This window comes from Papio anubis, chromosome X (assembly GCF_008728515.1).
Source record: "Papio anubis isolate 15944 chromosome X, Panubis1.0, whole genome shotgun sequence".
Taxonomy (NCBI): domain Eukaryota; kingdom Metazoa; phylum Chordata; class Mammalia; order Primates; family Cercopithecidae; genus Papio; species Papio anubis.
Window position 1 is genome coordinate 97,769,983 of NC_044996.1, and position 13,537 is coordinate 97,783,519.

At 43.6% G+C, this 13,537-nt stretch overlaps 2 protein-coding genes across 2 annotated transcripts in view; both read left to right on the forward strand.

Moving 5' to 3' along the window:
- Window positions 1-13,537, forward strand: part of ZNF41 (zinc finger protein 41) — a 349,729-nt gene that overhangs the window by 120,098 nt on the left and 216,094 nt on the right.
- Window positions 5,545-12,996, forward strand: UXT (ubiquitously expressed prefoldin like chaperone). Its single transcript, XM_003917644.2, has 7 exons — window positions 5,545-5,651; window positions 5,830-5,936; window positions 6,897-6,978; window positions 7,121-7,188; window positions 7,471-7,578; window positions 12,648-12,711; window positions 12,897-12,996. The coding sequence occupies exons 2-7, from the start codon at window positions 5,839-5,841 to the stop codon at window positions 12,948-12,950; spliced, it is 474 nt and encodes a 157-aa protein (XP_003917693.1). The 5' UTR covers window positions 5,545-5,651; window positions 5,830-5,838; the 3' UTR covers window positions 12,951-12,996.

Sequence of the window (13,537 nt, forward strand, 5' to 3'; positions counted from 1 at the left end):
AATTCTTGAAAGCAGGAAGAAACGACATCTTATCTACATAAGAAAAATAATTTTAATGACAGTGAATTTCTCATCGGAAAACATGGAGGCCAGAAGGAAGCGGCACAACAGTTTTCAAGAGATGACATAAAAGTAATACCAACCAAGAATTCTTTAGCTGGCAGAAATGTCCTTAGGAATGACGGTGAGATCAAGATATTCTCAGATGAAGGAAAACTAAGAGAATGTGTTACCAGCAGACTTACCTTGAAAGAATGGCTAAAGAAAATCCTTACAACAGAAAGCCAATGATATAAGAAGGAATCTTGGAACATCAGAAAGGAAAACAACAACAAAAGGAGCAAAAATATCAGTAAATAGACTTTATTCTCCCTCTCAAGTTTACTAAATGGTGCTTGATGGTTGAAGTATAAATTATAACATTGAGGTAATTCCCAATATATAGAGAGGAAATATTTATTTAACATTTAATAAGGGGGGAGGAAAAGGGACTTAAAAGGAGTAAGGACTTTACATTTTATTGAAATTGGTAAGAGAAATAAACAAAATGTGGTATATATGCACAAGGGACTATCATTCAGCCATGGAAAGGAATAAAGTACTAATAAGTGTTATAACATGGACAAATGAACCTTTAAAACATTATGCTAAGTGAAAGAAGCCAGGCATAAAAGGCCATATAGTGTACATGATTCTATTTATTGAAATGTGCAGAATACACAGATTTATACAGATGAAATTAAATTTGTGGTTGCTTAGGGCTGGGGTGGGGAGAGCACACTGAGGAGTGGGCACAGTTCTATTTGGGGTGATGAAAATACTCTAGATTGCTGGGCGCGGCAGCTCATGCCTGTAATCCCAGCACTTTGGGAGGCCGAGGTGGGCAGATCGATTGAGCTCAGGAGTTCAAGACCTCCCTGGGTAAGATAGCGGAGCTCCATCTCTACAAAAAATACAAAACTTAGTTGGCGTGGTGGCACATGCCTATAGTCCCTGCTACTTGAGGGGGTGAGGCAGGGAGGATCACTTGTGTTCGAGAGGTTGAGGCTATAGTGAGCCAAGATCCTACCACTGCACTCCAGCCTGGGTGACAGCGTGAGACCCTGTCTCAAAAACAAAAACAATTATTAAAAAAATAAAGTTAGATTGTGGTGATGTTCGTACAACTCTGCGAATATATTAAAAACTGCCGAACTGTATACGTCAAATGTGTGGGTTTTATTGTATGTGAATTGCATCTCAGTAAAGCTATTTTTTAAAAACAGATCACAGATTTAAATGTCTAACATAAAATTTAAAAACTTTAAAAATAAAACACAGGAGAACGTCTTTGGGAGCTAGGGCTTGTGAAGAGTTCTTAGACACAGCAACAAAAGCAGGATCCAAAAAAATGTTTTTAAATCAATAAACTAGACTTCAAAATTAAACGTGTTTGCTCTAACAAAGACCTTGTTAAGAGGAAAAAAAGACAAACTACTGCCTGGGAGGAAATATTTGCAAACCACATATCTAACAAAGAACTCATATCTAGAGTATGTAAGGAACTCTCAAAACTCAAGTTTTTTTTTTGTTTGTTTTTTTGTTTTTTTAAGCAATCCATTTGGAAAATGAGCAAAGAATGTGAAGAGACATTTCACCATAAAGGACATGTAGATGACAAATAAGCACATGGCAAGATGTTCTACATCATTAGCTATCAGGGAAATGCAGCCTCCCCTGGGCCTTAGTCATTTCTTGCTCTTCTTGGGAAAAGGCAAAGACAGAGACCTATGAGTCAGAGCTGGGGGCAGGAAGTTGGATGGAAAGGAGAGAAGATGCAAATGCAGACATAAGAGACACAATCCATCTCACATCCTGGAGCTGGAAACAGGCTGACTATGTCTCTCCTATCTCCTAGAAGCACCAGCCTGAAAATGCACACCCATAAGCCAGGTTAAGAGGCTGCCAGCGGAAGCCAGGGAGACCCACCTGGTTAGAACCCCAACCTCTATATTGGTGACATTGTACAGAGCAGGGGTTGGCAAACCTTTTCTGTAAAAGGCCAGATAGTAAATACTTTAGGATATCCATACCATGTGGTCTCTTTGGCAACTACTCAACTCTGCCCTTATAGCATGAAAGCAGTAACAGACAATATGTAAACGAATGAGTAAGACTTGTGTTCCAAGAAAATTTTATTAATGGACACTAAAATGCAAATTTCATATAATTTTGATGTGTCACAAAATATTCTCTTTTTACTTTTCTCAAGTCCTTTAAAGATGTAAATAGTATTCCTAGTTTGCAGGCTATAGGAAGCTGTAAAGGGTCAGCAAACCAGGGGCTATAATTTGCTGACCCCTGATGTAGAGCTTAGATGAGGAGGTTCACTATTATGCATACCACTGTCACCCAACACTTGATTTAGAATGCAGTGACCTCCCTTAAATCCATAAATTCAGCCAGGTGAGGTGGCTCATGCCTGTAATCCCAGCATCCTGGGAGGCCAAGGTGGGCAGATCACTTGAGGTCACGAGTTCGAGACCAGCCTGGCCAACATGGTGAAACCCTGTGTCTATTAAAAATACAAAAATTAGCTGGGCGGCGTGGTAGTGTGTGCCCATAGTCCCAGCTACTCCAGAGGCTGAAGCAGAAGAATCACTTGAACCCGGGAGGCGGAGGTTGCCGTGAGCAGAAATCACACCACTGCACTCCAGCCTGGGCAACAAAGTGAGACTCTGTCTCAAAAAAAAAATTAAAAAAAAAAAAATCTATAAATTCTACGTCTAGGAATTTATCACAAGGAAATAATCATGGCTCCGCACAAAAATTTGACAGCAAAGACTGTTATCCCATTCTGGTTATAACAATGAAAATATCTGGACACATTCAAATATCCAGTGACAGAGGAGTGGCTCAAAAATCTGAGGCCATCCAAAGAATGGAATGCTATGCAGCCATGTCAACAATTATCCTGTGGTCTGGAAAGAAAGCAAATGTGATCAAATATTAACGAGTGAATCCAGGCTGAGTGCAGTGGCTCACGCCTGCAATCCCAGCACCCTGGGAGGCCAAGTTGGGTGAACTGAGTGAGCTCAGGAGTTCGAGACAGCCTGGGCAACATGGTGAAACCCTATTTCTACAAAAAATTAGCTGGGCATGGTGGCTCATGCCTGTAGTCCCAGCTATTCAGGAGGCTTAGGCGGGAGGATCGCTTGAGCCCGGTGGCGGAGGTTGCAGTGAGCCAAGATCACACCACTGCACTCTAGACTAGGCAAGAGAGCAAGATCCTGCCTCTAAACAAATTTTAAAAATTCAAAATAAAACAATTGGCTAACCTAAGTGCAGGGTATATGAGTGTTCACTGTCAACTTTTCTGTAGGTCTGAAATGTAAAAACAAAGTTGGAAATATATTTTTAAGTAAAAAACGCTCTTTTGTGAAATGTAAGTTAATAAACTTACATAGACTCATCCCCAGCCCATCAGAACTGTGTTCTCTGTTAAATAAATGTACGTGTCTTCTTTTATCTCTTTTCACAGGAAAGTGGTAGGTATAGATTAACTAGATAATATTTGTCTACCTAGTATCTATTCCAATCACACTCAATGTAATTTAAACTATATGTAACATGAGATTTACAGACAAAAAAAAATTAGTCTCAATGTTTTCATTTTACAATTATCTCGTTCTAAGGGCAAAGGAAAGCTTAACTTTGCCAAGTGTGCTAACTCATGCCTATAATCCTGGCATTTTGGGAGGCCGAGGCAGGCAAATCACTCAAGCCTAGGAGTTTGAGACCAGCCTGGGCAACATAGTGAGACTTTGTCTCTACAAAATTTTTTTTTTAAATTAGATGGGCATCGTTATGCCAGTAGTCCCAGCTACTCGGGAGGCTGAGGCGGGAGGATCACTTGAGCCTGGGAGGTTGAGGCTGCAGTGAGTCATGGTCATACTACTGCACTCCAGCCTAGGGGACAAAGACTCTGTCAAAAAAAAAAAAAAAAGAAGAAAGAAAAGGAAGGAAGGAAGGAAGGAAGGAAGGAAGGAAGGAAGGAAGGAAGGAAGAAAGAAGAAAGAAGAAAGAAAGAAAGAAAGAAAGAAAGAAAGAAAGAAAGAAAGAAAGAAAGAAAGAAAGAAAGAAAGAAAGAGAGAGAGAGAGAGAGAGAAAGAAAGAAAGAAAGAAAGAAAGAAAGAAAGGAAAGAAAGAAAGAAAGAAAGAAAGAAAGAAGGAAGGAAAGAAAGAAAGAAAGAAAAGGAAGGAAGGAAGGAAGGAAAGGCAGGCTTAACTTGCTTGGGTTTTCAGCATTTGAAAAAAAAAACTTGCTTTTACATATGAAACACAAATTATCTGGGAAGACTTCCTTGGTAGGGGTGGGTGCTCTAAGCTCTATAGATGGAAATAGCATTTGGGGATTCATCCCATGGTCTGGATTCTTCTCCAGGCAAAGGCCCATTCTTGCTGGGTTATAAGTTCTTGTTTGAAAATCTAACCTGAATTTAAGGCATTTCAGTGACAGACTGGATTAAGAAAATGTGGCACATATACACCATGGAATAACTATGCAGCCATAAAAAAGGATGAGTTCGTGTCCTTTGTAGGGACATGGATGCAGCTGGAAACCATCATTTTCAGCAAACTATCACAAGAACAGAAAACCAAACACTGCATGTTCTCACTCATAGGTGGGAACTGAACAATGAGATCACTTGGACACAGGAAGGGTAACATCACACATCGGGGCCTATTGTGGGGAGGGGGGAGGGGGGAGGGATAGCATTAGGAGATATACCTAATGAGTTAATGGGTGCAGCACACCAACATGGCACATGTATACATATGTAACAAACCTGCACGTTGTGTGCATGTACCCTGGAACTTACAGTATAATTTAAAAAAAAAAAAAAGAACCTGAAAAACAAATTCACTCAGTCACTCTAGTGCATAAGAATAAATTCACAAAAACCTTACCATTTAAATAAAAACATGGGAACTATGCCTAACTACAAGATGGCCAATATTCTGCAGAGGACTTCAGCCACCCTCTCCATTTGACTATCAAACGAGGTGATTAGATATAGTGCGTTGTCAATTTCCGCTTGAGCCTCAGTTATAGGTTGCAGGTACAGAGCTGGAGTTATCAAAGATGAATTTTAGAAAATCTGTCTCTGTTTAAAACCTTTAAAGTGCTCATACTCAGTCCCATTGCCAGGAGTGAAACCCAAACCTCCCGTATGACAAATCAATATCCAAGCCGACAGATCACACGGGATCTTCCTTATAGACCAGAACCATAGTCAATTCTTAGGTCCTTTTAAATATTAAACTCTTCACTTCCTCTCTCTACCTCTACCTGTGCGTCGCGCCTAACTTAGAACCGCCAAATCCCATTAAATCCCACCCTCACCAGCGACGCACGGTCTCCATAGGCTCCACGCGCCGCTTTTGCAGTCCCCCATTGGCCGGTTTATTGCCAGATGGCCTGCTCTCACGCCCTAGTCATCTTTGATCTCCTCGGATTCCGTGAAGCCCCGCCCTTCTCTTCTCCCCTTTGGCCCGTCTTCCCCAGCTGGCTATTTGGTTGGCCAGCGCGCTTGCCACTTACGTCATTCACCCGCGCCACCCGGAAGCCGCGGTTCCTACCAACCGTTTTTATTGCTGGCGGCCCTAAGGTAAAGGCCGCGCTTGGGTGTCCCTGGGTGGCCGGGTCCCCGGGTTGGGAGGGGCGGAAGGCTGAGCGCCCAGCTTGAGCCGGACAAGTCGATTCCCAGCGTTGAGAGGGTAGAGATGAACTGTGTGTGAGGCCAAACTGGAGCGGTCAACGTGGTCTTCCCCCTCCCCACTCCCCAGGAGCCCATCATGGCGACGCCCCCTAAGCGGCGGGCGGTGGAGGCCACGGGGGAGAAAGTACTGCGCTACGAGACCTTCATCAGTGACGTGCTGCAGCGGGACTTGCGGTGAGTGACAGTGCAGAGGGCGGGGCGTCTGGAACATTCCACGTGGTGGGTGGGGCGTTCAGAGTTAGGGCCAACCCTTTGGATTGGTGGGCGAGGCGTTCAGAGTCCGGCCCCGCGCTCCTTGGAGCGTGAAGTGGGGATGATATCCGGGGTGCAGTTTGGCTGGGACGTGGCGTTCATAGCAGGGGGCGTGTCAGCGCATGCGCGGCCTCCAATGTTTGACGGATTAGGGCTTGTTTTCTGGAGCCACAGTTCTCAGGTTCGAATCCTGGCTCGGCCATTCTTCATCCTTGTGAATACGTCATACCTCGCCTTTCTGTGCCCTATAAACTTCTCTGTGAAATGGGGAGTTTTCTGGAACCTTCCCCATGCAGTGGTTTTGAGTTTTTCATATGTCCCATCTTTGTAAATAATTTAGTAGCATGGATGCCTGAAACGTAGTAGAGGTTCAATAAGTATGAAGAAATATTATTGCAATTTTTGTTAATCTAAGCAAGAAGTAAGGTGTTCAGAACTAGGACTATGAGCGTCCTAAAAGGGATGGAGGATTTTTCTAGGGTGAGGATGGGACATTATGATTGGAGTTCAGTATTGGGAGTGTAGTAATAGTAATAATAGCTAACATGTAGAGAGTTTACCATTTGGTAGGCATTATTCTAGATGCTTTGAGTAAATGCTCATTTAATCCTAATGACTCTACAAGGTAATACTGTCATCTGCATTTTATAAATGGGGAAACCAAGTCCCAAACAGGTTCCTTACTTGCCAAAGCCACACATCTATAAAGGACAGAGCCCGGATCCAAACCCAGGCAGTCTGACCCAGAGCCCAAAATTAACTTGTACACTAAAAAGCCTTTTCAGCGTATGGTGACGTGAGAGTCTCAGAGGGTCATGATATGAGGTATACTAGGAGGAATGGGGCTGCCTATTGGTCACCATTGTACTTTCATCCCATCAGAAAGGTGCTGGACCATCGAGACAAGGTATATGAGCAGCTGGCCAAATACCTTCAACTGAGAAATGTCATTGAGCGACTCCAGGTAAAGACTATGGGGTTGGGTATCATTTTTTTGGTGTGTGTGGGTAAGGGAGGGAAATGGGAAGAGAGACTCCAGAGCCAAACCTGTCACCTGACCTAAGAGTTCACCACTGACCCCTACCTCTTTTTCCCTGGCCCCACAGGAAGCTAAGCACTCGGAGTTATATATGCAGGTGGATTTGGGCTGTAACTTCTTCGTTGACACAGTGGTGTGAGTGTCTACCCGCCCCTCTGAGCCCACAGGGTTCAGCTTACCCCTTCCCTCATGCAACATATATTTTTTTGAGTATCTTCTATGTACCAGGCACTATACGAGGTTTATTATCCCAGTAGGATATAAGCTAGGCGCTGGGGATGTGACAGTGAATAAAATAGGACAAAATCCCTGCCTTCCCAGAGCCTCAATTTGGGGAAGGGTGGGGAGCAAAACATAAACTCTGCTAAACAGTGATAAGGACTTCCCCCGCACTTCCTCTAACCTCTCTTTCCTCAGCCCAGATACTTCACGCATCTATGTGGCCCTGGGATATGGTTTTTTCCTGGAGTTGACACTGGCAGAAGCTCTCAAGTTCATTGATCGTAAGAGTTCTCTCCTCACAGAGTAAGTCCATTCCATGAGGATAGTGTGTAAAAATACCACCATTTCCAACACTCTTCTCCCTTTCCCCATGGCTGCCTAGAATGATACTTAAGGACTCATCTCCCCTCCTCCTCAGAGCTGGGGCTGAAGAAATGTGGTTGCAAAGCCCATGTATAGCACATAATAAGCATTCAAAAAATGATCTTTGTATCGTTCATTCATGCAGACATTTATTGGGAATCTTCTGTATGCCAGGCACTGTGCTTAGCAGTGGGAATGCAGCAGTGAACAAGACAGAAGAGTTCCTTGAAGGCTTAAAATCTAGAAGGACTATACTGTTATACATAAATACAATTATGACCAGATCCATGAGGTCTCAGCCTGTTAGAGTTGGTAACAAGAAAACTAGTTACCTGTGATTTCACTTCCTGCTAATTTTGCTATTCATTCACTGTGTTCCTGCCACACTGACCTTCACATGCTTCTTTCAGCACCCCAAGAATGATCCCACCCCAGGGCAATTGCCGTAGCTGTTCTCTCTGCCTGCACTGCCCTTTTCCCCAGTACCCACATGGCTTCCTTTCTCCTCACTCATCTCGCTTAAATGTTGCTTCCTCGATGAGGCCCTCTGTAACCTAACTTTAAAATCACAGCCCCTGGCATGCTTGATTCCGCTCCGTCTACTTTTTTTCCCTAACACTTATCACCCCCTAATATTTACTGTGTAATTTCTTGCTTTCTCATATTGTCTCCTCCAATTAGAATGTAAGTTTTACAAAGGGGGAGCTTTGGTTTATATCCCAGGTGACTAGAGTAGTACAAACATAGAGTAAACACTCTGTTTTTGTTTTTAAGAGATGGTGTATCCCTGTGTTGCCCAGGCTGGAATGCAGTGACTGTTTACAGCTGCGATCATAGCATACTACGTCCTCAAACTCCTGGGCTCAAGCAATCCCCTTGCTTCAGCCTGCCAAGTAACTGGGACTATAGGCGCACTGCTGTGCCTGGCTTTGTGTTTGTTGAAATAATTTGAAAGGGTATGCTGGAAGCAAATTAAAGTGGTTATTGAAGCAGATATGTGTTGGTGGTGATGGGGAGAGAAAGTGTGGGCTCCAGTTGAGTTTAAGGCAGGAGTGTCCAATCTTTTGGCTTCCATGGGCTACATTGGGAGAAGATTTGTCTTGGGCCACACATAAAATACACTAATGCTAATGATAGCTGATGAACTAAAAAAAAAAAAAAAAAAAAAAAAAAAAAAGTTGCAAAAAAAATCACATAGTGTTTTAAGAAAGTTTATGAATTTGTGTTGGGCTGCATTCAAAGCCGTCCTGGACCGCATGTGGCCCACTGGTTGAGGGTTGGACAAGCTTGATTTATGGTTTTGTGCAGGGAAGGGCAGTTGGGAGCATAGATGAGGGATTTGAAATGTAGCTAGGGAGGGCCTCCCAGATGAAGGGACATTTGAATCATTTGACTGAGTGAAGAAGCCATGGGGCTATCTGGGGAAGAGCATTCCTGGCAAGAGCAATAGTGTGCCTGGCATGCTAGAGAAACTACCAAGAGAGGTGAGCTTGGTTTCAATGGAATGAGCATGGGGGCACTGAGAAATACACTTAGATTAACAACATCTCACAAGTGTGAATACCATTGATCTAAACTTCTTTGTTGGTTACATTTATGTCTTCCTATATTCATTTTTTCCAGAGTTGCCTCCCTTAGGGTTTCAGTAATTTTTATCTTTTCAAACCTTTCCAGTCATGGAAAGGACTAGCAGGTGTTAGTGGACCCAAAAGAACCTCAGACCTGCTGAGATTTCTGATTCTTGGTGTTCAGACCAATTAGCATATAGTTTAATGAAATGGCCTGCTTTCATGGTCAACACAATTCTGAACTGATGGTCATTTAGACCAAGTCCAGTTTGTTTGTTTTTGAGAAGGAATTTTGCTCTTGTCGCCCAGGCTGGAATGCAATGGTGCGATCTTGGCTCACTGCAACCTCTGCCTCCTGGGCTTAAGGGATTCTCCTGCCTCAGCCTCCCAAGTTGCTGGGACTACAGGCACCCACCACCACTCCCGGCTAATTTTTGTATTTTTAGTAGAGACAGGGTTTTGCCATGTTGGCCAGGCTGGTCTCAAACTCCAACCTCAGGTGATCCGCCCACCTCAGCTTCCCAAAGTGCTGGGATTGCAGGTGTGAGCTACCGCGCCCAGCTAAAGTCCAGTTTGTATAAGAAGGCTTTCCTTGTTATGTCACAGGATTTCTGAGCCTATCAAATAGATTTTAATTTTTTTGAGATTCCATGTACTTCCCCAAAATGAAGTATTTAAATTGTCAGTGCCTGCCTCCTTTGCCTGGTCTTTTTGATATACTGACCTGGTCTATTAGTGTGATGAAAAATATGGTTGACTCTTACTGCTTTATTGTAATTAGTAGGACTGTCTAGATGTTTGATTTTTCTAAGAGGTGAGGATTTGAGTCTATGTAGCTGGCTCTGCTCTTTAAAATATTTGGTTACTTGGGATATACTTTGAACTAACTTACTGGTCATTTCATGTGATCAAAAGTGTCAGTTCTTCCTGTTCTTAGTATATTTCTTTCTTTGGGAAGTAGAAAGGATGAAATCTCTGTATATTCTTTCCTGGTGACACAGAAAGGAGTACACATCCATATCTCATGAATAGACATGTAATTATAGAAGAAACAGCATAACGGCTGGGCACGGTGGCTCACACCTATAATCCCAGCACTTTGGGAGGCTGAGGCGGGCGGATCACGAGGTCAGGAGTTCAAGACCAGCCTGGCCAAGATGGTGAAACCCTGTCTCTACTAAAAATACAAAAAATTAGCCAGGAGCGATGGCAGAGGTGTGTAATCCTAGCTATTCAGGAGGCTGAGGTAGGAGAATCACTTGAACTCAGAGGGTGGAGGTTGCAGTGAGCTGAGATCACGCCACTGCACTCCAGCCTGGGCGACAGAGTGAGACTCCATCTCAAAAAAAAAAAAAAAGAAGAAGAAACAGCATAACTATATGACTATTCACACTGCCTTACATACTAAATCAGTAGTAATTTGCTTCTCCACATAGCAAATAAAAATCAGTAGTGATAAACATCCCTTTTGTGTTACAACTAGCATTTAGTGAACTCTATTTTTCTCCCTTTTAAAATGTTGAACTCATAGGTTTTCATAAGCTAAGCTGATACCATTAACTAATTTTGTTCTCTTTTTTGATGTTCAAATTGTCCCTTAGGAGCTGATCAGGTTCATTCTTCCATTCTTTAAGCATTACCCCCAGAATATTCTTGAAAGTATTCTTGCTCTCTGGCAACAACACCCATACTTCATTTATTTCCTGTCCTTAAACATACACTCAACCAACTTCAGGTTCCTTTGAATGGAGTAATCACTTATTCATTCAGCATACGTTGGGTGCCTGCTCTGTGCCTCACACTGTTCTGGTCCCTGGGGATAGAGCAGGAAACAAAAAAGACCAAAATCTGCCCTCATACGGCTGACATTCTAGTCAGGGGAGATAAACAATAAATGAATGATGTAGTATGTCAGATGTTGACAGTGCTATGGAGAAAGCATATCATGGAGATCAGAAGCATTACCTGCAATGGAACAGTCGTGATTTTAAGAAGAATGGCTGACTGGATGTGAAGTGTGAGAGAGAGAGGAGTCCAGGTTTTTGGCTGAGCAGCTGGAAGGATGGAGTTGCCATTATCTGAGATGGAGAAGATAGGGGAGGAGTAGATTTGGAGGGGAAGGTCAGGAGTTTAGTCTGGAACCTGTTAAGTATGAGGTACTTATTAAACACTGAAGTGGAGTTTTAGAAGATGTCATTAAAACTCCTAGTCAAGTTCAAGAGAGAGTTCTGGGCTAGAAATAAAAACGTGGGAGATATTGGTATATACATGGGTTCATACTACTTTTTTTTCCCAATTTAACATCCTGTCTTATTGCTCTCTACTTTTCCAACAGTATTTAGTTTCATTTACCCTTCAAACTGACTCCTACATTGACAGCACAATAAAATCCACATTCCTTATCATTATATCAAGACCTTGCCTGATCTAACCTCCTCCTACCTCTTGGACCTTGTCTTACGCCACTTTCCCTCACCACTCACTTAATTTCTAATGCTCTGACCTCACTGCCTCTCAAACAGCTCTTTGTTGCCTCTTGGCCTTTTTGTGGAAAAGGCCTTCCTACTGCTTAACCATTAGGCATTCTTCGGTTCCTTCTCATTCTTCATTCTTCAGAAAGGCCTTCCTTGACCCTTTATATCAATTAGGATTCTTTTGGGTGAGATCTGATCCAAACTGGCTTAGAGAAAAGGAGTCAACTGACTGGTTCATGTAATTCAACCTCCTTCCTCTGCCACAACCTTCCCTTGGCTCCCATCTCACTTAAGGTCAAAGCCAGGGTCCTTACCATGGCCTTGTAAGCTTCACACAGTCTGCCTCCCTCATTACCTCTCTGACCTCACCTCTTACATTCCCCCTTCACTTATTCTCCTTCAGCCAGAGTGGCCTGTTTGCTGCACCTCAAACATGCCAGGCACACACCCACCTCAGTGCCTTTGTGTTTGCTGCCCCTTGTGTGTGGAACACATCCTCTATATAGCCACCCTACTCAAAATTCACTGTCTTTTAAGTCTTTACTCAAGTGCTTCTCAGTGAAGCCATCCCTGAGCCCTCTATTTAAAATTGCAGCCCCCCACTCCCGTACTCCTTATTCTCTCGCATTTTTAAATTTTTTATTGTAGTTAGAACCATCTGACACAACATTTTTTATTCCATCAGTTTTTTTGTCTGTCTCTCTTTACAAGAATTTGAAGTCCATCAGGCCAGGAGTTTTGTTTGTTGTGTTTGCTGCTATCTCCCCAGTGCCTAAAATCGCCTGGCATAGAGTAGGCATCTAATAATCTTTGAATCAGTGAAAACCAGATGGTGGCTTGGCATATCTGCATAGGAGTGAGCCAGGTGGAAATCATCCAAGATATAAGTAGATCTTGAAGTGATAAGGAAGGGTCCTCCTCATACTCATAAGTGGGGCCCATTTTGCCCTTTGTTTCTTTTCTCTAGGCTCAGCAACAGCCTCACCAAGGACTCCATGAATATCAAAGCCCATATCCACATGTTGCTAGAGGTGAGAGCAGCTCACCCCACTACCAGACTCTGTGTTTAGGGTGGTGACCTGAAGAAGGGGGAGAGCGAAAGAAGGGAAGGACCATCTTTCCCTTTAAACTGGAGTCAAGGGAGGGAGGTCAGAGCAAGCCTGGGGGCGTAACCCAGACTCAATCTTTGTTCAGTCTCTTCTGTCCTCTTTTTCAGGGGCTTAGAGAACTACAAGGCCTGCAGAATTTCCCAGAGAAGCCTCACCATTGACTTCTTCCCCCCATCCTCAGACATTAAAGAGCCTGAATGCCTTTGAGTCACATGGCTCTTCTTTTTCCCCATAAACCCTGCTGGTTGCCACGGGGGCCTGTTCCTAGGGCACAAAGTTACTGAGAGACCCAGAGATCCAGTCTCTTTCTGTGGAACCTCTAAAATGCCCCAACAGTCCTGCCTCCAGCCTGTTGCCTGGCAGCATTTGCCAGTTGACCTTGTGCACTGCCCTCTCTCCTGTCATTTTGGCAACCTGGGCCCCCACCTCACCCTTCCATTCCTTTTCCTAGACACCACCCTTTGAATTGCCATAGAGAATGGGCCAATTCATGGTGGAGGTTTGTTCATTCCCACAACAATCAAAGGGCCCTAAGGTTTACCCTTTCACACACCCAATCGTTACCCTAAATCCATCTCAGCCCTACCTTGTCCTAGCCCCTGCTATTGTAAGTGGTTCCAGCTTCCAATAGGCACGGAGCTGGATCCCGCTCTCCCTAGTCCGGCCCCTATTCTAGGTTGAGTCCAGCCTCCGCCAATCAACGCAGAGCCAGGTTCCTCCCCTTTTTAACTCTGGCCACAGTTCAACC

Coding starts and splice junctions, on each gene's coding strand:
- UXT (XM_003917644.2), top strand. CDS start 5,839: ATGGCGACGCCCCCTAAGCGGCGGGCGGTGGAGGCCACGGGGGAGAAA. Junction 7,579..12,647: donor AAGAGTTCTCTCCTCACAGA/GTAAGTCCATTC, acceptor TCTTTTCTCTAG/GCTCAGCAACAGCCTCACCA. Junction 12,712..12,896: donor ATATCCACATGTTGCTAGAG/GTGAGAGCAGCT, acceptor CCTCTTTTTCAG/GGGCTTAGAGAACTACAAGG.